This window comes from Ceratotherium simum, chromosome 7, assembly GCF_057802395.1.
Source record: "Ceratotherium simum simum isolate JZ-2026a chromosome 7, ASM5780239v1, whole genome shotgun sequence".
Classification (NCBI taxonomy): Eukaryota; Metazoa; Chordata; class Mammalia; order Perissodactyla; family Rhinocerotidae; genus Ceratotherium; species Ceratotherium simum.
Genome location: NC_141906.1, coordinates 1,394,201 through 1,419,582, shown reverse-complemented (window position 1 = coordinate 1,419,582; position 25,382 = coordinate 1,394,201). Strand labels below are relative to the sequence as shown.

General features: G+C 38.3%; 1 protein-coding gene across 1 annotated transcript in view; it reads left to right on the top strand.

The window, feature by feature from the left end:
* The window catches only part of DNAJC24 (DnaJ heat shock protein family (Hsp40) member C24), a 69,002-nt gene that overhangs the window by 28,964 nt on the left and 14,656 nt on the right, over window positions 1-25,382 (top strand). The window contains exon 2 of the mRNA XM_087433058.1: window positions 15,788-15,926. Within this exon, the coding sequence (XP_087289184.1) occupies window positions 15,788-15,926 (139 nt within the window). The remainder of the gene's footprint in view (window positions 1-15,787; window positions 15,927-25,382) is intronic.

Below are 25,382 nucleotides of genomic sequence, written 5' to 3'. Positions count from 1 at the left end.
AGTATCCCCATCGTAGTCCTCAGGATGCTGCAGAAATGCAGTAGTTTCCTTATTGCCAGGCCCCTGCCTGTCCCCTCCCCACTCCCTCCTACCATCACGTTAGAGTTTGTTGTCTTTGAAACAAAAATATGATTATGTCCCTGTCATGCAAGTAATGTGGAGTTTTAAAAAGGGAGAAGTCCACGTTTCCTAGCATACTAAAAAGCTCCTTTGTGGTCTGACTCTGGTCGTTACTTTTCCTACCCATCTGTGCTTTGACTCATCCCCAGTGTAGCGCACAGTTCTGCTAGTCATAACTCCGATATCCATCGTAGTACTTTCCTGTCTTGTATTTGCTTTTCTCTGCCTAGAATGCCTTTCCCCTCCCACTCTTCCACAATTCCTCCACAGGCTGACTCCTATTCATCCTTTAAAACCTAGTCAAATGTGACCTTTATTAAGAAACCTCCCCTAATTCATTCTAAGTTAACAACTTTTTCATGCTGTCATCTTTTCTTAGCACCTCATCCTTCCCATTGTATTATAATTTTACATATCTGTTCTCCCCCACTAGACTGTGGGTCCCTCAAGGGCAGGAATCCTGTTTTATTCATCATTGGGTGCTCATTGGCTAGCACAGTGTCTGACTTGTAGTGAGATGCTTAATAAGCCTTTTTTGAATGGATAAACACACTTTTGGGCTACCGATCTTGCACGTGGATTATATTTTCTCTATCTGAATCAGAAAATCTTAAAAATGTTCAAACATATTTTAAAAAGCATGTTTCAGCTGTTAACTCTTGCATAAAATGATACCTGAGTTGTTGACTGCTTCTTTCGGCAATATTCTCCCACGCATTAGGTGGCAGTGGTGTGTTGTACTTGATTTTACCTTTGTAATTGTTTTTTTAGCTTTCATCGTCTTAGTGTAGTGTCAAAGTGTAAAGGACACGATTGCAGTACTTTTATACTTTTGTAACATGATCTGGTTTTAAGCTAGCAGGCGTCTTACAGAAAATGAAACAAACAACAAAACAGCCGTGTCAATCAGTGTGCCCTCTCTTGCCTACCTAAACTGTATTCAGATGCACTAGAGAATTACTACTGCACCGTCTTAACAGCACTTCCTCACCAACTGGTTAATGGCTGCTTCGTAATAACAGTGATTTGCAATAAGGAAAACCAAAAATTATCTCAGAGGATATGTGTTTTCTCAGCATCCTGAGAAGCTTACTCTTAGGCCTTTGTCTCAAAAATGATATATTAAGTTCATTGAATTTAACTACAGTTATTAAATGCCTTATTTTTCTTTTTTTACTCATCAGTTTCTGTCATGCTAAGGTTACTTCCTTGTTTATTGAGTTTCATTTTAGGTGAATTTCTCTCATCATTAGGTAGTTAGAATTAAGAAGAATTGCCACCACCTCTCCAGCCTTATGCATTTCATCTCACCGTTAATTTTTGAATACTTATATGTGAAAATGTCAATGCTTTTAGTATACTTTTCATTTCCATTGTAGTTTCCTATAGCTTATAGAGTTAAATCAATAGAAGTTACAGTTTATTTAAGGAAAATTTGTACATTTTAGGTCCACAGGAGCACTTCTACAAATAAAAGAAATAGATGACTTGCAGAGGAAACAGTTTTAGTGTTGATTGAAATATGAGATAGGTAAAGTAAATCTGGGACCTTTCTCTTTCTCTTATCTTTACTTTCTTTTCTCTCTCAGGGGTAAAGCACTTGAGGGAATTCAAAGCCAATGCACTAGTATCATTAATGTGGCAGAATGATCAATTAATAGAAGAAGAGCAGGAAAGAACAGAACACATTACCTAATTAGTGTGTGGTGCCTTGATGGCCACAGAGCACAGCCCAGCGTGGCTGCAGGGGAGCAGCTCTGTAGGATCTGTACATACTTGTCAGCACCCTTGTTTAGCAGGGATCACTTTAGTTTGGCATCAGTTTCTTAAGTCTTTAATTATACTATGAAAACCATGTCTTCCCTGAACCCAGAGGGTAGGTGAAGTCAGCCAGTGCCCTGCTGCTAGTTATTGGGGAATATCGGGGGCTGAGGGTTCGTCTTGGAATTCTCTCTGTGGCTTGTGTTGAGTATGCCATTGAAGACTTGTTTGATATGATTTGGGAGTGGTGAGGAGTCTGACTTTACACTTAGATTGAATATAATGTCACCCATTGCTTAAGGTTTAAACTTTTTTCATATCTTCTGTACAAGCAGAGAAGCAGAGGTTGTGTTAGACTTGTATATGGTCAACAAAGAAAAGGCGTGTGACTGGCAAAAGGAATTGGTGCCTGCTTATGTTTTAGAGTTAGTAAATTGCACAGTTCACAGTATATTCCAGAGGTCAGTCTTAACTTTTGAAAAGGTTTGCCATGGACTGGGTTACTCGACCTCATGTCATTCTGCTTCTTCCATTTCTTCATTTCTGTGAATCCAGTCCCTACAACCTCCCTCTGAATTCTTTATTTGGAAAACATCCGTACTTCCCGTCAATATTGCACGGCAGTGTTTTCCTTCAATGTTTCCAGTCTCTTCCCTCGTGTTTTCCTTGCCCTTCCTTTTCCTTTTCCCGGTCCTCGGGCTCCTTTTCCGTTCTCCCTCCCCTTCTCTTACAGACCCCTCTTTCTTCCCTACCCCTCTCTTTCCCTTCCTCTGTCTTCTCTTCTTCCCCCTCCTTCCTCTGCCTCCTTTTTCTCTTTTACCCCTTTTTCTTGGAACTGCCACTAATCTCAGAATGAGTCTCTTAATGTGGTTTCAAAGGCAGTCAGTGTTATAGTGACATTTAGCAGAAGTTTTAAAATAATTATGTTCAGGCCAAAAGGTCTCTTAAAAATATTAATGGTGTTAAAATAATTCTTGGAGATTAGAGGCAATCATTAGCAATTCTGGCAGTCCCAAGAGATGTATGCTTCTTCATCCCATCTGTCTGTGCACCTGCCACATTATCACCCTGAAGCCCCACTCGGAGGCTTTCTCTGGGGACCACTGGAGCATGTTATGTGTGGGATTCTGTTGTAAATACATTCATAGGACTGTTCACAATGACTTCCTTAGTAAGCTCTGTTATGTTATGGAGCCAAGTTGTGAGCTCCAGGAGAGCACATTGTTTCCTTTCTGTATACTCTTTGATGTTCTTAGCTATTCGCCAGCATTCCCAAAGGAATCTTAACTTTTATAGATACTTAAAGTCCCAGATGTGCTTTTAAAATAATTAATATGTATATGTATATGTGATATGTGCGTGTGTGTAGCCATCATTCCTGTCCAGAGTAAGCAAATCCACAGAGACAGAGGTAGATCAGCCTGGAGTAGGGGAAAGAAAAACAGAATGACTACTAATGGATGTAGGACTTCTTTGGAGGGTGCTGAAAATGTTCTGAAATTAGGTAGTGGTGATGGTTTCACAACTCTGAATATCCTAAAACCACTGAGTTGTACCCTTTAAAAGGGTGAATCTTATGCTATGTGAATTATATCTCAATAAAGCTGTTATTTAAAAAAAAGTGAGGGTCATACCTATAAAGTTTAAAGGATTGGGAGAAAATTAAAAACACAAGTTTATATCTGAAAAACCAATAAGCTTTGAAAAGGAGAGTAGCTATGCTAACTTTGATTCTTAATAATTACACTTAACTGATTTATAATACTATGGGTCCTACTCTGTAGGATCAGCTGTGACGTAGTCACACAAATGGTATGACCCTAAAAGCAATACTTTAACTTATTATTCATTTGAATAACATTACAAGACAAGATATTTAGTCTTTCAATTTCTTCAAATATAAAACATAAAGTTTTGTTTAAGAGGTCTGTTGATTACAAGCTGCAAATAAACATAGGTAATCAGCATTTAAAAAAACAGGTGTAGAAAGATATGCTTTCTTTTGATACTTTTGGGAAGGTAGATAGTGATGAACTAGGGAAAATCTATTTAGGAAAAGGGGCTGTTCTTCCTTGTCTTTTTTTTTTTTTTTAAATCAACTTAGGAATTTCTAGTTTTCCAAAGTGGTGAAAAGTTAGGTTTTGATATGCGTAATTGTGCTGTCTGTTCTCATTGATGATCCAAGGGACAATCTTTTTTCCCACACCGTTATACATTTGGGAGGATAACAACCATTGCCAACCACAGCAAGCAGGAGATCCAGGAGACTTGTGGTGGGAAGACCTCCCTGGACCTGAGGAATATTAGACACAGTGGTCCTATACCTTTTGTGGCTTCCTCGTCTGTTTTCTTCCTACATGGACCTTCTGTAGAGGGCTGTTAGGGAAGTTTGTTGTGTTGCAAAATGGCAGAAGAAACTGCTCTCCCACAGCCTAGTTCTTTACCACATGGCCAAGGGAGACCTCATTGTTTGCATCCTCTCCTTCTAGAAGCTTCAGGGGCCCAATGGTGGGGCATACTCACGCCCATGGCCTCTCTCCTTCCAGCCCACTTGATTCTTGTTTTCTGGCGGGTGGTGGCAGTGGTGACACCACAGCAGAATGGGGCTGACAGGCAGAAATTCAGGCTTCCTGCTTTTCTCACATGTGAAAGGAAAGTGAGGTGGCACCAGCGGATCAGGACTCCACCAGAGCTCTTCACCTGGGGAGTGTTACAGTGCGAGACCTCTTGGGTCCAGGACATATTTTGGAAGAGTTTTGAGGGGAGATTGGAAGAGAGAAGAGCATGAGAAGCTGCTGTGTGGGAGCAGTAGGTGGAAAGGGAGGCAGGGGAGGCTTAGGAAGGTTGGTGAGGGCCACTTCTGGCTATCACGGTGTTTCAAGAATAAGAGCAAAAGGATGGAGTTATTTGGAATTAAATTTTAGTGACTGAACTGTTGTTTTTTTCTTTGTCTTGTGGGAGGAGAAAAAATTAGGGATGTGATAAGCACTTTTGAGGAGAAGGTCCTTGGTTTTTATAAAATTATCAAAGGGTAAGAATCTATGAATTTTCATGAAATATTTTAATAGAGCCTATATTTAATACTTTGGTAAATTAAAAGCAGTTCTTTATCAGTAAAAATGTTGGGGAATGCTATTTTAGCTGTCAGATATTATTGTGGTCAGATTTACTAATGCCTTACTAGTCACATAATACTCTCAACTTGACCTCTTCAGTTTTATTTCACAGCCAACGTCCAAATAAATGATTTTTTATTATCTTTAGAGGTGATGAGTACCTCAAAATGTAGTGATGACTAGACTCACAAAAGCATGAGTAGTCTAAATAAAAATAACCCACAATAAACTTTTATTCAGTGTTTATATGTGTGCACGTTTTGAAGTTCCTCAGTAGTATTCTGCATTATCATCTGTTTGGTACGTGTATCTGTTTTGATATCATGGAAATTCAACATTGGTCCTTTTGGGGCTTGGCAAGATAGTACTTGAATGGGATTCCGTTCCCAGAGTTCAATAGCAAAAAGAGCAAAAACCACAATGCTACCGAACCCTCTTTTTGCAAGGATACTGATAAGATCTGCTGGTGTTATGACACATGTTCTCTTTTTGGTAGTACAGAATTGGTATGAGAAACAGTAACACTTTCCTTGCTGGACAACTAGGAGGGGCAGAGAAAGGGACATCAAGGATGTTTTTTTAAGGATTTGGCCTTTCCCATATGTAAGTCTCACTCTGTACATCCATTTTTTCAAGTATACTATTTTGAATGTATTCCTCTTAGTAAGTATTTGTTTACTCTGTATCTCATTTCTCAGCTTGGAAAGTATTTGAAGATGACCATTGGGCTGAGGCATATCCCCGTGTCATGTCTATTCATTGTGTCAGCTGAATAGAATGACGTAGTAACTGCTTGTTTACTAGGAAAGACTACGAGAGAAAAGACACCAAAGTGCAAAACCTCTGATTAAACCTGACATTTGCGCCTCCTCCCAGTGCTGACTAAAATCAGGAAGCTTCAGATTTTGTACTTTTGGGGAAAGTATTACACATACAATTTAAATAAACAAGTATTTACGGAGGATACTCATGCAAAGAGGCACTGTGCTAATCCCTGCAGAGATCCAGGTATGGTTAAGACACAGTGTTTGTATTCACTGTTCTTAGGGGAGGCTGAGTCCACAAGTAACTATAAATTCCTTGAGAATTAGGAATGCTGAAGGAGTTCAAACACATATCCCCTCTGGATAAGGATATTAAACATGGCTTCATGGAAGAGATGCATTTGAGCTGGTGGAGGATGTTCCAGTGGAGACAACAGCATGAATAAGGCATGGGAACAGAAAGGTGTGAGTGTTGAGAGGTGGTATCTGAAGGACTAGTCTAGAATGACTAGACTGACCTAGGTGGTGTATCTATAATACTTGTAATAGGTAATGCTGGAATGGTAGGTTGGGGTTCTTTTACTGGAGGACTTTACCTGTAAGGATAAAGAATATGACTGTAATTCATTATGCAATAGGTTGCCCATTCAGATTTTTGAGCTGGAGGACGTGGTCAGGGTTGCAGGTGAATTTGGAAGAAGGTGGGTGGACTGGAGAGCTGTTAGAAGATGAATGCTGAAGACCAGGTAGATCTACTGTTGTTTGAGCTAGGTTTGGCATTGGGAATAGGAAGGACGTTATGTAGGTAGAATCTACAGAATTTGGTGGTTAATGGTACAAGGGAAGGGAGGTTACCCTGATATTGCAGCCTGGATTGTTAGGAAATGTACTTATTTTCCTCTCATTCATTCATTCAGCATGTGTTGAGCATGGTGATGATTTTACAGAACAAGGACTTCAACAGGAGGAGGAACTATTAGAGTCCACATGATAAATCAGGTTTTGGACATGTTGAACTTATAGTGCTAAGATAGCTTTTAGATGGTATTTTGAAATTTCGTTCTGGAATTCAAGAAAGTTTGAAGCCAGAGACAGAAAGCTAGCATCCTATTAATGGTACTAAATTCATCTTAATATGTAGAGAAAAAACAAAGTGCTGAACCCTCAGAGGCCACATTGGTAGATCAGATAGCAGCCTGATGATTTGGGATTTTTGTTTAATCAAATTTACCCAGAGTCTTTTCCATAGTTGATTTTTACTTCCTATTTGCAGCCAATATTTTATAAATCAAAACAGCATAATCGCAAATGTGTAATAAAGAATTAATGTATGACCTCCCTAAGTTTTTATTCAATTTAAGATTTAAGTAGCAAGCTACTAGTAAAATAAAGCAATATTTCCTTTTAAAGAGGAATATAAGAGAGGCATTAAAGCAGGTGGACCGCTTCGTAGGTGATGTGAAATATTACCTTGTTGTGTAGTGGGCAATTTACCATAAAATTGTCTTTTGCATTTACTTTAAAGAAATACTATTTTATTCCAACTTTATGTGTTGCTTGGCCAATAGAAAAAGTCATTTTGAGCTAATGAATATATAAATTTTCGCTAAAAACTTTTAGCAATTGCTAGAATTTTCACAATGTATTGTATTATGCTCTTTTCACAACTTATATACATACTTCAATTTTTTTCCCTTCTAGTAGAAAAACACTTGTCTGTGTGAAACCTATCAGTGGACACCATTGCAGTGTTCAATAGCTGGCACCTGATACAAATTATATCCCCCTCTTAAAAAAAATTCAGCAGGTTAAAATACCACTGGATGTTGTTGAGATTTCATCAGCATCTTCCTTGCTGAAGTGAGTTGGCATTTGTGCAGACAATGAAACAGAGAGTTTGGCATTTATGACTAGTGAACAGAAGGAATGGAATATCAACAAATGTCTGATGTGGACACTCTGTGACTTTCTTTGTGGTGTTACAGGTTTACAGCTGAGGGGTGTTACTCACTCAGCATTTTCTTTCTTGGGTACATACTTGGAGGGATGCGTCTGTCAAGGGCGAATTTTTGCGAAGCACTAATTTTCTGACTTGCAACTAATCCCATGATTTAAGTAGTAGAGGCTAACAGTGTGCTTCTCAGACCTTAGTTTGCATAATAATTGCCTGGAGAGTCTGGTGAAACACAGATTCTGGTGTCCCGCTCTGTAGGTTCGGGAGGGGGCCATCTGCTAATGACCTCTTGAATAATGCTGATGCTGCAAATCTGAGGACCACATTTTGAGTTGCACTGGGCTGACACATTGTGACAGTCACTCCAGAATTGGTAATTTAGAAAAGCACTTGGATTTATTATATGGAGAAAATCTAAATAAAATGTTCCCTATTGGACAACCCATTGCCATAAAATCTCAGCTAGTCAGAATTAAGAGTCCATAATTAAAGTGTTAGTTATCAGTTAGTCAGTTAGGAAATGGAATACATACCAATCCTAATAAAATATTATATCATTTTCTATAGGTATGTCTTTTGTAGTATCATCAGTGATCCTATACTTTTGTATCAAGACAGTTTCTGAATCTTCTCTTTGTGCTCATTGTTCTCATCCTCAGTAAATGGCATGGGGATTTAAAGAACATAGGTCTGGGGCCTGCCCTGTGGCTTAGCGGTTAAGTGCGCGCGCTCCACTACTGGCGGCTTGGGTTTTGATCCTGGGCGCGCACCGACGCACCGCTTCTCTGGCCATGCTGAGGTGGTGTCCCACATACAGCAACTAGAAGGATGTGCAACTATGACATACAACTATCTGCTGGGGCTTTGGGGAAAAAAAGGAGGAGGATTGGCAATAGATGTTAGCTCAGAGCCAGTCTTCCTCAGTAAAAAAGAGGAGGATTGGCATGGATGTTAGCTCAGGGCTGATCTTCCTCGGGGGGAAAAAAAACATTTAAAGAACATAGGTCTGTATAATTGAAAAATTCCCCCAAATGTGAGGAAGTTACATAGATCATAACATTGTGAGAATCATCTGAGAAAGGATAAAACATGAGTCTGCTAAAACTTAAAGGAGACGGACACCTTTGTTCTAATAAAGAAGCACAGAGGGACACTCAGTATTTTTAGTATCGTGACGTATTGATGATACTTTAATTCTGAATGTACATTAGTCCTCTACTCAGCAATACTTAACTTTTAAAAATGTTTTCAAGTTTTTGGAGGTTGGTATATGTACTTCAGAGTAATAAAACTATATTTCCACATATTAGTCTGTAATTCAGACTTTGAACTAATTCATATTAGTCTTTTCATTAATTTTCTATGATTTTATTGTACTTTTCTCTCTATTAATATTGGAAGAAATTTCTCATTTTTCCTTTATGGCTTAGAAAGATTTGCTCAATTCCTTTAAAAAAATTTAGACATGTCTGAAGATGTTGTTTTATTGAGATATGGTCAACATACAATGAAAAATGCACAGATCTTAAGTGTTCGGTTTGGTGAGATTTGATACCATGTAACTACCACCCCAAAGAAGATATAGAATATTTCCATTCATCCAGAAAATTCCCTTGTGCCCCTCTCCAGTTAGTTTCCACTGTATTCCCACCTGGAAACCAGGTTTTAATTTCTGTCCTGTAGATTAGTTATGCCTGAATTTGTATTTTGTATCAATGTAATCGTCTAATATGTACCCTTTTGTTTTTGCTTCCTTTGCTCAATGTAGTGCTTTAGATGTTCATCTGTGTTATTGAGTGTATCATAGTTTTTTCTTTTTTATTATTAAAAAGTATTCACCTGTATGGATACACTATAATTTGTTTACCCATTCTCCTATTGATAGACATTTATGGTTCCACTTTTTGGCTGTTATGAATAAGACTGTGAGTACATTCTTTTATAAGTCTTTCTGTGGACATATGTTTTTATGTTTTATTTCTATTAGATAAAAATCCAGAAATGGAACTGTTGACCACAGAGTAGATGTATGTGTATCTTTTTTTTTTTTTTTTAAAGATTTTATTTATTTATTTTTTTCCCCCGAAGCCCCAGTAGATAGTTGTATGTCATAGCTGCACATCCTTCTAGTTGATGTATGTGGGACGCGGCCCCAGCATGGCTGGAGAAACGGTGCGTCGGTGCGCGCCTGGGATCCGAACCCGGGCCGCCAGCAGTGGAACGCACGCACTTAACCGCTAAGCCACGAGGCCGACCTTGTATGTGTGTCTTTATAAGAAATTGCCAAATAGTTTCCTGCCAACAACATGTGCGAGTTCCAGTTATTCTATATCCTCGTCAACATTTAGCATTATCAGTCTTTTTTATTTTAGCCATTCTATTAGTGTTTAGTAGTATCTTGTGATTTTAATATACATTTTTCTGATAACTAATGAAAAAATTTGAGCACATGTTCATGTGCACGTTGTCTATTCATCTATCTTCTTTTCACATGTGTCTGTTCAAGTTTTTTCTGCCTGATTTTTAATTAGTCTGTCTTTTTTTTTCTTTTTTTGAGAGTTAATTTATTTTATTTATTTATTTATTTTATTGACGTCATAATAGTTTAAAACATTGTGAAATTTCAGTTGTACATTATTATTTGTCAGTCACCGTATAAATGTGCCCCTTCACCCCTTGTACCCACCCCCAACCGCTTTCTCTTCTGGTAACCACTAAACTGTTGCCTTTGTCCATGTGTTACTTTATCTTCCACATATGAGTGAAATCGTACGGTGTTCGTACGGTGTTTGTCTTTCTCTTTCTGGCTTATTTCGCTTAACATAATACCCTCCAGGTCCATCCATGTTGTTGCAAATGGGATGATTTTGTCTTTTTTATGGCTGAGTAGTATTCCATTGTATATATATTTACTACATCTTCTTTATCCAGTCTTCAGTCGGTGGGCACTTGGGTTGCTTCCACTTCTTGGCTGTAGTGAATAATGCTGCAGTGAACATAGGGGTGCATAAGTCTCTTTGAATTGTTGATTTCATGTTCTTTGGATAAATACCTAGTAGTGGGATAGCTGGGTCATATGGTATTTCTATTTTTAATTTTTTAAGAAATCGCCATACTGTTTTCCATAGTGGCTGCACCAGTTTGCATTCCCACCAACAGTGTATGAGGGTTCCCTTTTCTTCACATACTCTCCAACATTTGTTATTTTTGTCTTGGTGATTATAGCCATTCTAACAGATGTAAGGTCATATCTTAGTGTAGTTTTGATTTGTATTTCCCTAATGATTAGTGATGTTGAACATCTTTTCTTGTGCCTATTGGCATTCTGTATATCTTCTTTGGAAAACCATCTGTTCATATCCTCTGCATTTTTTGACCTAATTAGTGTGTCTTTTTATCATCAATATATGGGATTTTTTAAAATATATATTCTGGATACAAGTCCTTTGTTAGATATATATTTAGCCAGTGTTTTTTCCCCAGTCTGTGGCGTGTCTATTTATTTTCTGAATGGTGTCTTTGATGAGCAGAGAGTTTTAAAATTTGATCTTCTATTTATGAATTTTGTGTCATTATAGTTTGTGCTTTACGTTTTCTGTCAAAGCAATCTGTGCCTACCCAAGGGGCGAAGATATTCTCTTGTGTTTCGTTCTAGAAGCTTTATGTTTCTGTATTTTACATTTATGTGTATGATTCATCTTGAATTAATTTTTGTGTATGGAGTGAGATAGGGATCGAGGTTGACTTCTTTCCACACGGACATCTGGTTGTTTCAACACCGTTTGTTATAGACTATCTTTTCCTCGCTGAATTGCCTTGGCACCTTTGTTGAAAATCTGTTGACTGTATATGTCTGGTCTATTTCTAGATGCTTTATTCTGTTCCACTGATTGATTTGTGTGTATTTATGCCAGTACTACCGTCTTGATTACCTTAGCTTTATAGTAAGTCTTGAAATCAGGTAATGTACATCCTTCAGCTTTGTTGTTTTTCAAGATTCTTTGCCTATTGTAGATCCTTTGTATTTCCATATAAATATTATAATCATCTTTTCTACTTCTTCAGAGTAGCTCACTGGGATTTTGATAGGAATTGCACTAAATTTATGTATCAGTTTGGGGAGAATGGACGTGATCTTCCCATCCATGAACATATGATTTCTTTCCATTGTTTAGGTCCTTGATTTCTCTCCATAGTGTTTTGTAGTTTTCAGTGTAGAAGTCTTACACATCATCCATGTGGTTTATCCAAAGTATTTCCTTTGTTTTCTTGAGGATATTGTAAGTGATAATTTCTTAAACTTTTATTTCCCAGTTGATTGCAAGATTTGCTGATTTCTTAATTTTAAGTTCTTTGCTTCCAGATGACTAAGTTTGTCCAATTCCAGCAAAATGCATTTCAGTTTAGTACTGAAAGCAAACAGAAGTCAGTTAAAATAAACACACAAACTTTGCAACATTGATTTTTGTACATACTATCCTGGTAATGAAGAGTGTCAGCATTTCCTCTATTGGATTGGTAATGTTTTCCTCAGAACTCCCTGTTGTTTGTGTGATTCAGCTGGTGTTTTTCTAGTGTAAGGGAGTCTATGCTATCTTTTTGTGGCTGTTTGTGGCTCCTCAATTAGAGAGTGAGCCCCTGGAACACAGGATGCTTTAGGTTTTATCTGTCTGTCATTTTATCAGTGAATGAATGCTCTCAACGGTGGGAAGGTTTGGCTAGTGGGGATCAAAGAAAAGAAGGACAAAGAACAAAATAAACCTGACAACTAGAGGAAAATGACTGTGGTCTCTCAGGGTAACAGCGAATGCTGGAGCCCACCTCCCCTGGGAGGGCACAGATACAGAAATAGTAGGAAAAAGGTTAACATTCATTTTGAGATGGGAAAGTCTTGAAACCTACTCTTAGGGGCTTGTATTACCATGGGCAATAAAGAATCATTGCAGATTTAGAAGTTAAGAATGGGCATAATAATGACGCCATTTTATTAATAGACCTTGTAATTGAAACATCTTAAAAAGTTGTATTATCTGTTGTATTACAGTTTTAAACCATTAGAAATATTTAAAGTGTGTAATTTTTTGTGGCTCCCAAAGTAAATGACCACATATTTGGTGGCTTAAAACAACAGAAATTTATTCTTTCACAGTTCTGAAGGCCAGAAGTTCAAAATCAGTATAACTGGGCTGAAGTCAAGGTGTTGGCTGGGCCTGCTTCCTCTAGAGGCTTTAGGGAGAAAGTCGTTTCCTTGTCTCTCCCAGCCTCCAGTGGCTGCCAGCCTTCCTTGGCTTGTGGCCTCATTACTCTAATCTTTAATGCCAGTATTTCAAATCTATGTCTCTCTGCACGGTCTTCACATCACCTTCTCTGTGTGTCAAATCTCCCTCTGCCTCTTTCTTATAAGAACACTTTGATTGTATTTAAGGCCCACCTGGATACTTCAGGATAATCCCCCCATTTCAAGATCTTTAACTTAATCACATTTGCAAAGACCCTTTTTCCAAATAAGGTGACATTTACAGGTACCAGGGATTAGGACCTGACATCTTTGGGCCCTGTTATCAGTCTACCACAGAATGTATTATTCTTTTTTAGACTTTCATTTTGTTCTGGAACTTGCTGTCAAAACAGATTGGACTGATTTAGCTCCCAAATGATGTACTTATTTACTTGCTCTAACTACCATTTTTAATTGAACCCTGTACGATGGAATGAAATTTATTACCTTCTAGTAGCACAACAGAATAGACCCAAAAGCCTCAAATGGTGAGTTATTTATTTAAAATAGTAGTCAGGAAAATACAAAATTAGTGAAAGAGATTGAATTGTGCTTTGACTAACATAGAACTGATATATGACTCAATAAAATTTAGTGATAGCTTTTAGTTTTGGGCAGGCAGGAACTAATTCTTGGGTTTGTAGGGCTTTCTTGGTCAGGTTGGTGCATGATCAGGCCCAATCTATTTTATTCATTGTACTAAGTAGACTTTCTATAGTGACCTGTTAGAAATTACCTATCTTTTAGTCTGGACTTCTACTATATGGCTGTTAGTTTAGAATGATTTCTCTAGGGCCTTCTCAATGCTTGTGGCACATTGAGACTGAGTTTTCACATGTAAGTGTATCTTAAATGTATACTAGCAACATATCTGAGCACGTTGCATGTAATAACATTGAATCATACCAAGCTTGTTACACAAATCTTCACATGGTGTTAGAGGAATGGGTCAGCTAGAGGACTTTAATGTAGCCAACTCTCTTTTGGCTTTGGGATATTACTTACTATCCCAACTTTAGGGACTGCCTAAACCTCAGTATGAGAATAACTTGTATGAGCATCATTTGATGAAAATCATGGCCCCCAAAAGATGAAACAATAAAGCTTTAGTTTCCTTTTTTCTGCAGTTAGTTATATGAGTTAGCTGAAATATTTAAATGTTGATAATAGATAGATTTGGCACAGAGAGAGAAATAGTTTGCCAGAGGTAAAATGGAAGCCTACTTCTCTTTGCCCTGTAATCTTTCTCCCAGCATGCGTGATGTTCATTAGCTCTTCTGTGCAAACAAATATCACAGTAGCTTTTGTTCTGCTAGTGAGGATCATCAGTAGTGTAGAGAAGTGCAGCATGAAAGCAACCTCACTGTCCAAGCCAGTAGTCTACACTGTGGGCGAAAACTTACATGATTTCTGAGTTCTGGATGGAGAATTGAAGGCATCTGACTTCATGTACTTGCCATACCTCACTGAATGACTTTGGCCTTAACAACCTGGGTTATAAATGATGTGGTACTTGTAAATGTTTTGTGCTCTTTCAGTGTCTGTAAAGCGGTCAATGAAAGAATTTAAATGATTGTACCGTTAATTGATGAGTATGTGAACTAAGCACATTACTGTCATGAAATGTGAATATGATGATTTGCCTGTTCTATTGTAAAAACTTTGAAAAAAAAGAGTAAGAACTAAAGAGAAAAAACTATTCTACCAGTTCACAGTAAGTTCCCAAAGTAACTTAAAATATGTCTATGATACATTTGATAAAACGTGCAGGGTAGTTGCAGGTTGAAGATTCTGGATGAATACTATCAAGTGGTTCCTTATTTACTTGAGAGTGAAAAAATTACATGTCTGAATATCTGCTGCTGTTAGCCCCAGATTATTTAAGTGAAGTGTCTCTAAATTCAGATAACCTTTTCTCTCTTGTTTGTTGAGAGACTGCTGAAAAGCAACTGACGTATTGATTGTTTCAGAAGAACAGATAGATAAAAAGAGAAGGGAGAACCACAGAGAATGCAGGAAACAAGGAGGAAGTGGACACTGTGAGAGAGGAGTCCAGGAAGCCACATTCACGCTGGCCCTGGAGAATTGGTGAAACAGCATACAACGTCAGTATGAAGAAATTGTTGCGTATTGAAAACATTCTTAAACGCTTTTTACACTTAGAAAACATGTAAGAAAGATTTACTAATGAGTTAATTTCTATTCAAATGTTTCATTGAGTTCTTTAAAGTTTCTTACAAATCTACCCTAGAATAACCATTTCTCAATAAAAATTTATCTTTGGGGACTTTTAACTTTAAAATCTTCAGGGCTGAGCCAGAAGATGAAAGATGTTTTATTTTCAAGTATGATTGTATAATCTAATTTCAAAAGAGAAAGCTAGTAATCGTTTGTGATGCTACTGCAGCCAGACACATTCTATCAGGAAAGCCTTGCACTCTGCACAGTCTGTGCTCCTCCTCTGTCATGTCCTGCTCGTCTGCACGTACCTATTTCTGTTTGTGTTAGTCTTCCTCTCTAGGTAAATTGTCCATGAGACCAGTGATTCCATCAGCAAATTATCCAGGAAATGCTGTCTTTGCACGTTGTGACAGATCATGTCACTGGTGGATTTATAGCTACTCCAGTGGTCTAATTAACCTGGCAGTCGTCTCCTGTGCCCAACACTGTTGTCTTGGCATCTTAGTTTCTTCTCATTACCTTGTCTCTTAACTAAAGCTCAGATTTACATTTTTTTTTAACTACCCCCTTCAACCCCTCTCTATTCACCACCGCCTTTATTTTTGATTGGCAGTATCATCCAGACAGACAAAGTGCAGATGCGCCAGCAGGAGCAGTGGAGGAGTGTGTACAGAAGTTCATCGAGATTGAGCAGGCGTGGAAAATTCTAGGGAACGAGGAGACCAAAAAGGAGTATGACCTGCTGCGACATGGTGGGTACTTGTGGGGAAGAGCCACTGCGCCCTGGATCCTTGGAAGCACCGTCTGCAGGCATTGCTGGGGAGCGGTTCCCAGCATTTGCACCAAGTTCTTCTTCCTTCTTTACTGCTCCCTCCATCATTGTTTTTAATTATGACCTGTCCTTAGTAGTGATCATTGTGTTTCATTGATAAGTTCACAGAACTGCTAGGATGTGGCTTCTTCTGAAGCCATGAAAGTTACTTTTTATAACTAATGAAAAATGTTTAATTACACATTCCTAATTAATATGTTTTTATATGTTTAAAAACTTTTTATTAAATTTAATTATATGCTGATTAAAATTTTAATGGTAGCATTTTTAAGCTATGTGCTATATAAATGACAATCTAAAGGGAGATGCTACATAGGATAACCTCATAAAGCACTCTTTTCCTGTCTCTGAGCTTGTTTTAGGCCAGGTTTCTGATTATCTCCTGGATAAACTATTCCTTATAAGATTGCTATAAATGATATTTTAGGAATGCACATTTCCTAAGCAGGTTTAAAAGTCATTTCTTTTATGCATTTTGGAAAATAGCTTCTTAAAACAGTGACAAGCTCTTGTGAGAAAGAAAGGAAGAAATGTAGGTCAGGTTTGTCACACATGGACTGCAGTTACACGAAGTGATAGGCTGTCTTTCAGCACTGGCCTTGGGATAGGAGTCCCTCAGCCTTCTCTCTGAACCTTCAGTTTGCACCCTGTGTGCTAATGGGGGGAGTCGATAATCACTACAGCCTGTGGGGAAACATGCAGTGCACTCTGCAGTCGGCGCCCGGCTCAGCATTGACTTGTACGTGTTGATAAAAGCTCGCTGTCTCTGTGGTTGATTATTGAATCCCGCCTGTGCCCTGCACTGGCACACCATCAAACCTAACAAAACGATTGTAAGGCTCCCATTACTAAGGTTATGAATATTTGACTTGAGAAACAAGGCTTTATTGCTAAAACACAGCATTATAGGATAAAGCCAATGATATATATAGAATATCCATATTTATTTTCAGAGGGAGTTGTACCAGTCACATCCACAGCCAGGGTGTGATGCCTTTGTGTGTAAAAACGTCAGGGCTGCTTGCTCACGTGCTGGAGGTTTGTCTTTAGTAGTGACTTTTATGACACTAATCAGCTCTGAGGCCCTCCTGCCTTTTTATGACTGATGAGCTTACTCTTAAAATGTTAGAAACTCATGAGAGAACCTTTGCAATGAATTGGGATTAATTTTCAAATGTGCCTTGAATATTGGATCCTACTTCTGTTTGGTGCGTATATGTGCATCTTGCAAACGTTGTATTTCTTTTGTAAACGTGTTTGTACTTGCTGGCAAAAGAATGTAGAGGTGTTTCCATTGAGGATGAATTCTATCCATAGATGTATCTTTTTAACCTTGGCTCACATGATAGAATTTCTATGAAAGTATTGAAACTAATACACATGAATGCGTTGTGTGTGAGAAGTTACCTGTGTCCTCAAAGTGACCAGGCTCTGCTGGAGATGATGACTCTCCGCGGTGATTTTGTGCATCGTCACCAGCCTTTACCCTACAGGCAGGGTGCCCACGTGCCTGGAAGAAGAGTAGTCCACACAGCTGCACCTGGAGGTGTGGAGGGAGTGCTCTCCTTATCTCACCCACAGGCTGTGTGCTGCTAAGATCCTGTCAGTGAGACTCACTAGGGCCTGCTGCCTACAGAGAGGAGAGGCAGGAGAGACCAGGCATCAAAAACTATTCTCTCTTGCTAGGGTGTAGGGTAGGCTAGACCAGAAATGGAGAGAAATAGGAAACCAGGTTACAAGTGAGCAATGGAATTGCATGAAGGGTGGTGTAAGAGATACTGGAAGAACAGAACGTCTTCAAGTCTTTCTCATCGCCTTTGAGAAGTCCTTGGAAGTACGGATTTCTTTTGAGCTTTCAGTCCTTAGTTTTTGGGTTTTAATGAAAGAACTGTGGCCTCCTGTATCACAGGAGCCTCTTGTAGGTCATTCATGAGGTCACAGCAGTTTAGACAAACAAGTACAGTGAGAGTTGGGCCTGATTCATGATTCAGATAAACAGGCAGCTCTTCTGCTTGGAATTTATATAATGTCAATTGGCTTTGCAAGTTTTTCAGGTGGGTGATTACTGAATGGAGCTATTCTAGAAGGACAGTAGAAATACAACTTTTTATGACATTTTAGTACCTCAGATCTAAGTACTAAATATTTCCTTCTGTACCAGAGGTTCCAAGTAGTGGGAATGCTTTGTTTCAGTTTTAAATTGAGATCGGCTTGCCATTTAGATAAGAAATAGATGTCTCTTATCCAAATATAACTTGCTGTTTTTAAGCCTTTCATACTAGAGCTGTTTAGAAAATCTCGTAATAAACCTGGTTTTGTATTGTCGTTTCTTTCGAATACTGATATAACTTTTTCCTTCTTGACCCATCTTCAATATATGGTTTCTCAAAAGAAGGAAATGAACTTGAACTTCTAACAGTGAGGATTTAGATTTGATAGAAGGAAACCTTTGAGAGTGATAATTTGTTAAAGACAGGATAGGTTACTACGAGAGAGGGAATTTGTTATAAGCAGGTCAGAACCCTCTTTTTTTCTGGGTCACCCCTTGAGGACATGGAGATGGCTGTGTTGTCAGAACTCTTTCTGCATGTGGTGACAGTTCATCGTAGAACTGTCTTTTCATATTGTAGGGTTTGCTCTAAATAAGTTTGTTCCTGCCTCGCACTAGCTTGAGTATGAAGTAAGTTTGAGCTCTGTATACTTGGGAAGGAGGCAGGAGATGTTTCATTGGCTGATGTTGAATGCTTTCTTGTATTTCACATTATGTATTAGAGTTGGTGCTTTGTTGTAAGGAAAGACTCCTCAGTATTGCCCACAACTATTTATTTCTCTAAAAGATCATTTAAGGGAGCGCTTGACGTCCATATTTCTTTGCCTCGCAAAGGAAATTATCAAATGAGTTCTAATAAAGAAACGTCTAAGGTAGATAAAGTAGAATACACATATTTTTTTCTCCCTCATTTCCACTTCTGTATTCTTAGTTGACAGTTTTGGGCAATGTTGGCCAGGCTGAAGAAAAGCAAATCTAAAAAAGGATGAGTAATATTCAGTTCCTAGATATGATATATTTTGAAAGCAGTGTTAACCAGTGGGTTTAATCAATTCGTTCCAGTTAGCATGTTTACTAAGGCTGCTTCCACAGGCTGCTCCCCTGTTCTCTTGAAAGGCACGTAGGTATTGAAGATTAGGCCTCCGTGTCAGACGACCCAATGAGCGCTTCAGAAGATCTGTTCAGGGTTTATAAAATGTTCACATGGATAATATCTGTTGAATAGATTTTGGTTCCTTTATAAATCTTGTGAGGAGTTTTCTCATATATTAAGCACATTAGAAAACACATCAGAAGTATATCATGGGAAAATATTAGGGATCATGATTCCATAGCTTTGTAATGTGACAGTCACACAGATCTCTGATGTCTCAATGGTGCTATCAAGTGACACAGCTTCTGAGTTAGGTTACTTCTCTGTGACCTGGAGAGGAACAAACCTTGAGATGAAATCAGTCAGATTAAATAATGTTTTAAAAAAAAAAGTGGTTGTGTCTGGAATCCTTGGTGGTGTATTATTTTATATTAAGATGTATCTTGGTTCTCTATTAGTGAATTATTTTGGTCATGTGGAGCCTTCAGTCTATACCATTGGCCAAGTACTTGGATACCCGAAACGGCCTGGCTCAGAGGGGATTGGGCCAGACACTGAAGTTAGTGTCTTTACTCAGAACTAGTTAGCTCCTCTCCCTTAGCTAGGTACAAAGGTCATTTCTGGTGCTGTACTATACAGTTCACTTCATCTCTTTATTAGGATAAATATTTGCAAATGGAAGACAAGCAAGTCAGTCTTGGACCAAATGAGGAACGTGTCTTAAAACCCTACCAACATTTATGTGTCAGATAACTGACTCAACATGTACTTTCTTAAGCTCAAAATGAGAATCCTTCTTGAAAAGCAAGTTAATGCTAAAGACTGATAAGCTCCCAAAGAGAGGAAATAATACTTCTAATTGTAGATAATATGAATTTGGGTCAACTGTTAGGAATAATGACTTCAGGCCAGTAGATGTTTGTGTGAATTATGTGCTAAAACTGACCCTTACAAAATACTGTGTTTGTGAGATTAGGGTTTCCATTTATGGTCATGTCAGTATTTCCATTTGATTTTAGGAATTTAAAAATTGGCTGTAAAAATGTGCTTCAGGTAAAACTTGAAGATAAGCATCAGGGGGCATGTTTTTTTGATGACTGTTTCTGGGAAAAGTAAGTATGTGAAATGATGCAGAAAATCCATGTAGACAGTTCGAGACTGGCATTTTCTTCAGAGGGAGAAGCGAGTATAGATAAAACTATCTGTGGGGTCCTCCTGCTCCATCTTATTTGTCACAAGAAGGTGACTACTCACATTATTTGTTACTTTTACTTGAATGCAAATAACTGTTTTTGCAATGAAAATGTATTTTAAGATCATTTCTCAGTGATTTTGAATAAAAATTTGGCTAGTTTCAAATAATGCTATAGAAACCTATGGGCAAGATTCACAGTTACAATTCTGGTATACTTGGACATCATTGGAGTTCTGGTTTAATAATGGATGAGATGTAGGATTTAGGAAGTTTGTGTTTCCGACTTTAACCTCTCTCCTAATTTCTACTTGGGTACTTGACTCAGTTGAAATCAGTGGGTCCGAAACCAAGACTGGGTCCTCTTCCTCGTTGCTTGTTTTTTCCCCTTAGATTTGAAAGCTTTGCTTCCTGTTACGCTCTGATTACTTCTGTTTTGCCCAATATAGAACCAAAGAGTTAGAAATGAGTGTTGACATTTCTTGTTTATGTAGTTTTCTATGTGATCTTTGTATTCTCACAGCTACCTTGTCATCCATACCCCTATTACAGCATGTACCCACGTTATTCCCATGACCGCTGCTTGGCTTTCTCCCACGTTGCTTACACTGAGATTGGTCTTTCTTTCTGTGTTCTCACTCGTTTGTAACCACCCCTCCCCAACACAACATTCCATTCCATTCCATTAAATTCCATTCACCTGGAATTTAAATGAAGCAGAAGCTTTTAAGTTTGTCCCTAGTTACTCTTCCCACCTTACCACCAGTTCCAGAGCTAATGTGAATCTTCTCCCTTGATCTGCTTTAGGGACTCCCAAACACATCTGCTTATGCTGTTTGCCATTACTCAGACACCCTCCCGTTCTGATTCTTCACAGTTTATACTTGGTTCAAGTCAAGTGCTCCCATCCCACCCTCCCTGACATTCTAATCCACCGTCATTTCTACCCTCTGAATTTAATCCACAAATTAATTATTTTGAATTGTTTTTTCTGTGGTTCCCATCTTTTGGTTCTGTTTGATACTTCAGAAGGACTAAATAATTATATGGACTATGGCTTTGATAATAATGGGTCAGTTGTAATGGGACTGACAATGGTGAAGTACCTTCCAACTTCTTAACAGTGTTATAAATTCAGACAGGGGCACTGTGGTACCTGAGGCTTCCCCCTTAATAATGGATTGGGGTTTGTCATTTTCTCATGGTCTAGTGTAGACAGGTGAACACAAACATTAGGAGCTAATAATAACAGTTAAGATAGCTGCTATTTACTGAGCACTAGAACTATGTCTTTTTTTTAATCATTGTTTCACAAACTTGTGAGGAAGATTTTCCAGAGAAGCAGTCTGAGGCTCAGAGGGGTTAATTTGAATAAGGTCATGTAGTTAGTAATCGATAGAGGAGGGATTCAAAGCCATTCTCTGACTCTTACTCACTGTGCTGGGCTGCCAAGTTTTGAATAGGTGTGTACAACCTACTATTTTTAGTTCCAAATAGTCAGGAATGAGGCATGTTTGAGGGTCAGAATGAGAGGTCAGGCCTCCTCCTGCTGCTGCTCTGCCTGTTCTGCCGTGAAACATGAAATTCCATTTCCAGGTGTCATTTGGTACCTTTCGGGAGCGCTGGGTCCACGCTCAGTTTATAAAAGCTCCGCATTCTTCAAGTCCATAGTTAAACCCCAAGTTTGTCATTTTTCTTCTATATGGAAAGCCTTGCAATTGTGACTCTTAATTTCCTCTGGGAAGGGATTATAGAGCTTTATGATTTAATGAGCAGGTTTCAAGTTAAGTGTTGCCTGATTCTGAATCTCTTATCAAGGGAGACTGTTTCAAGAACAGAGACTCTTAAGGACAAGGAAACTGATTACCTTCAAGTTATTTCCTATATGAAAAATTTAATTATGTATAGTGAAATGATTTTTAAGAGTGTGCTGATTGTTTAAAATTAAATTACTTGGTTTTAAAAAGGAAGATCCTAAGTTAGACCTAAAGGAAAACACTGCTGTTTGCTTTTAACACACACAGATGATCTCTTTTAAGTTTGAAATAAATTTTAAGTATTTTAAATGGCATAAAAATAAATACAATGGACTAATTGCTAAATGAGAGCCTTCTGGGGACTTACCACTTAAGTACATGAATAGTAGGGACAGCGCTGCAGATAGACTTGATCTTTTGGCCAATAGTGGGTTGAATGAGACTTTTAGGTATCTCGGCCACAATGAATAAAGTTAAATTCCTCTCCTCTGTAGCCTTTTGTTTCTGTTATTTATTTATTTATTTGAATTGTAGCTACAGTTAGAAAAAGTTTCCTGGGATTAGGAAGTGTAATTATTTAGGCAGCAAACAAAGAGTTGTTTTAGAAATTTTACTGTCATTAGGAAGAAATTTAAAAAGACTGGAATTCCATTGTCTGGTAAGAAGTAAGAAATATTTATTGATTCTCAAATGGAGCTGAAAAAAAACCTTTCCTCTTTTAGAAAGTTGTGAATGACCCAGCGAGAGCTCTAGTAAGCTTTACTGAACCAAGCTGCTAATAGTTATTTAATGTTATTCTTTAGTGTGAAAGAATCTCCGTAGATTTTCCTTTTAATCTCTTTGAATTGCAGGCTCATAAACCTCTCTGATGAGTCTGGCCAGTGTTTTCTTAGATCCCACCGTGAGACAATGGAGCCACAGAATTCTTTCGCCTCTTGTTGTCAGACAAATCCAATAGAACACAAGGTCACAAGGGCCTATACTTCTAAAGGCTGGAAGATTCTTTTTCAAGTAACCACATAAATTATTTGATTTTATCATTATATTCCTCAGGAATCCTCTTCAACTATAGTGCATTGCTTTCAATATGTAAGTAAATTTGGAAGTTTTTCTTGTTTCCATATTTGACTAAGCTTGTGAGCACACAGCACAGGGTGTGAAGGGACCTTAAAGTTCTTAGATGCCTTAGAAAAAGCTGAACCCATTCACTTCAAGAGAATTAGGAATCATGTAGTGTCACCGGACTCTAGAGTACACAAATGCCACAAATGTGTTTTCTTTCCAAATGGCTCGGTTTTGGTCTGTTTTGTTTTAGTTATTACCATTTTGTAGCTAAGATTCCAGATTTAAATCTTGGATCTGTGCCTTTCATGAAATCACTTTAATTAAATCAGTTTATATTTTCTCAACATTTTTAGTAGTTTCATGTGAACAGGAAAACTTTGACTTACATTTTGAGATACTTATTAGAATATTTCATTGTAATGAGCAGAAATACTTATAATATGTGATATTCAAAAGAAAATAAACTTATCTGTTCTGCAGATGCCATGCCTGATGAGTAGACAATTATCAAAGCTAATTCCAGGGTCCCTGTGAGTTACTTTAAGGACTAAGGACGAATTAACTTTTCTAATTATAACTACAATGGTGGACAAGCAGAGATCATTGTTTAAAAAGAAAAAAAAGCCATTGATTTGTTTGTGCTCCTTCCTTGTCATCGTGGGAGGGGCTGCTGTGCCTCACTCCCTGGACACCTGCCTCTCAACAAAGGATGTGGTCCCCTCCCCACACCCGCATTTACATCCACCTTTTCCTTGTCTGTACCTCGGCTCATTATTCACTTCTCCAGGGATCCCATTTTCCTGAGTTAATTGCCCCAGCCTTTTTCAGAAGCTCTTAGATTACTGTCTTTTCTTATGAGGGTCTTAACTTCTTTCCCCCAACTTTTCTTTCCTTATTTCTATTAAAAAAATTTAGCATTAGAGTCTCAACACACTACCTTTAAACTTTATTGAAACATATCCTGCATGTCAAGAAGTGCACCAGCCACGAGTGTGCATCCCGGTGGAGTTTCACAGATACACGCCGTCTGTAGCAACCAGAGGCCCTGTGACTCCTTCCACTCACCACTCGCCCCCATGCCCAGCACCGCGGGCCAGCTTTGCCTGTTGCATTTCATATAATGGGGAATCATACAGTGTGTTCTCCTTTGTGTCACATACTGACTTTTAAAACCAGAATCCCCACAGAAATGTGGACTATGTACACAGAGTATTGAATAATCCGGTCGATACATAGGTGTTTAGACAGCCAAAGAACACGAGAACATTTTAATAGACTCCTTTTAACTCTGACCTGGGCAGAGTACGAACCATTTCTGCCTTCTGTTTTCCCTTTTACCATGAGATGTGATCTAAGCTGATCTTCCAGCTAAGAAATGAGTGGCTACTCTGAAGTTCCTGTCTGTAAAGAAGAAAGAATAATAAAAATGTAAAGCCACGGTTTTGAGTAGGTGGAATAACAGAAAGGGTTCCACATGACATAGTAACTAGGTGAGAATAACAAGAGCTTCCCAGTGGAGAAGTGGGACAATACGAATAATATGAACAATACAAACCTGACTTGCCCAGCAGTTATTTGCCGGTTATTTCTCATTTATTATTTTAAAATATAAATGGCATGATGGACACATATGAATGGGTTGTCTCTGTGTAATCGTGTGTCACAGGTGTCCAAGATGGGGCAGAGTAAGAAGCCTGCTTCATCTGGTCATCACCTCTGCCTGGTCTGGTTTGCTTTAATTCGATTCAGAATTACTTAAGATACTGGAATGTGGGCAACTTCACTATACATTATTACACCTGTTTTTCCCCTAAACAGGGTCTGTTAAGTGCTGGTTACCCCCTTCCCTCAAATCCCATTCCCCATTCAAGAAAACTATCCTGGTCCTTCTGAGTAAGAAACTGAAACATGTAATAAGACTTTTTTTTTTCCTCCATCCATGAGACTTTTAGGTAGAATTTTTTTTTTAATTAGGAATACTGAATAACCTATAGCCTATAAAGCTTTATATAGAATGTGGAAATTAAATTGTTTTGTTCAGAAAGACTTTGCATACTGATAGACTCTGCAGAAGATATTCATTGGGCACACAGTGATGGAGGAGCTACCCCTGAACACTGGGCAGAGTCTCTATCTTTAGATTTTGGGGACAGTTTAATAGACTGTTAGTACTCAGTAAATATGTAGTGATATGAGATTTGACATGACTTAATAGAAAA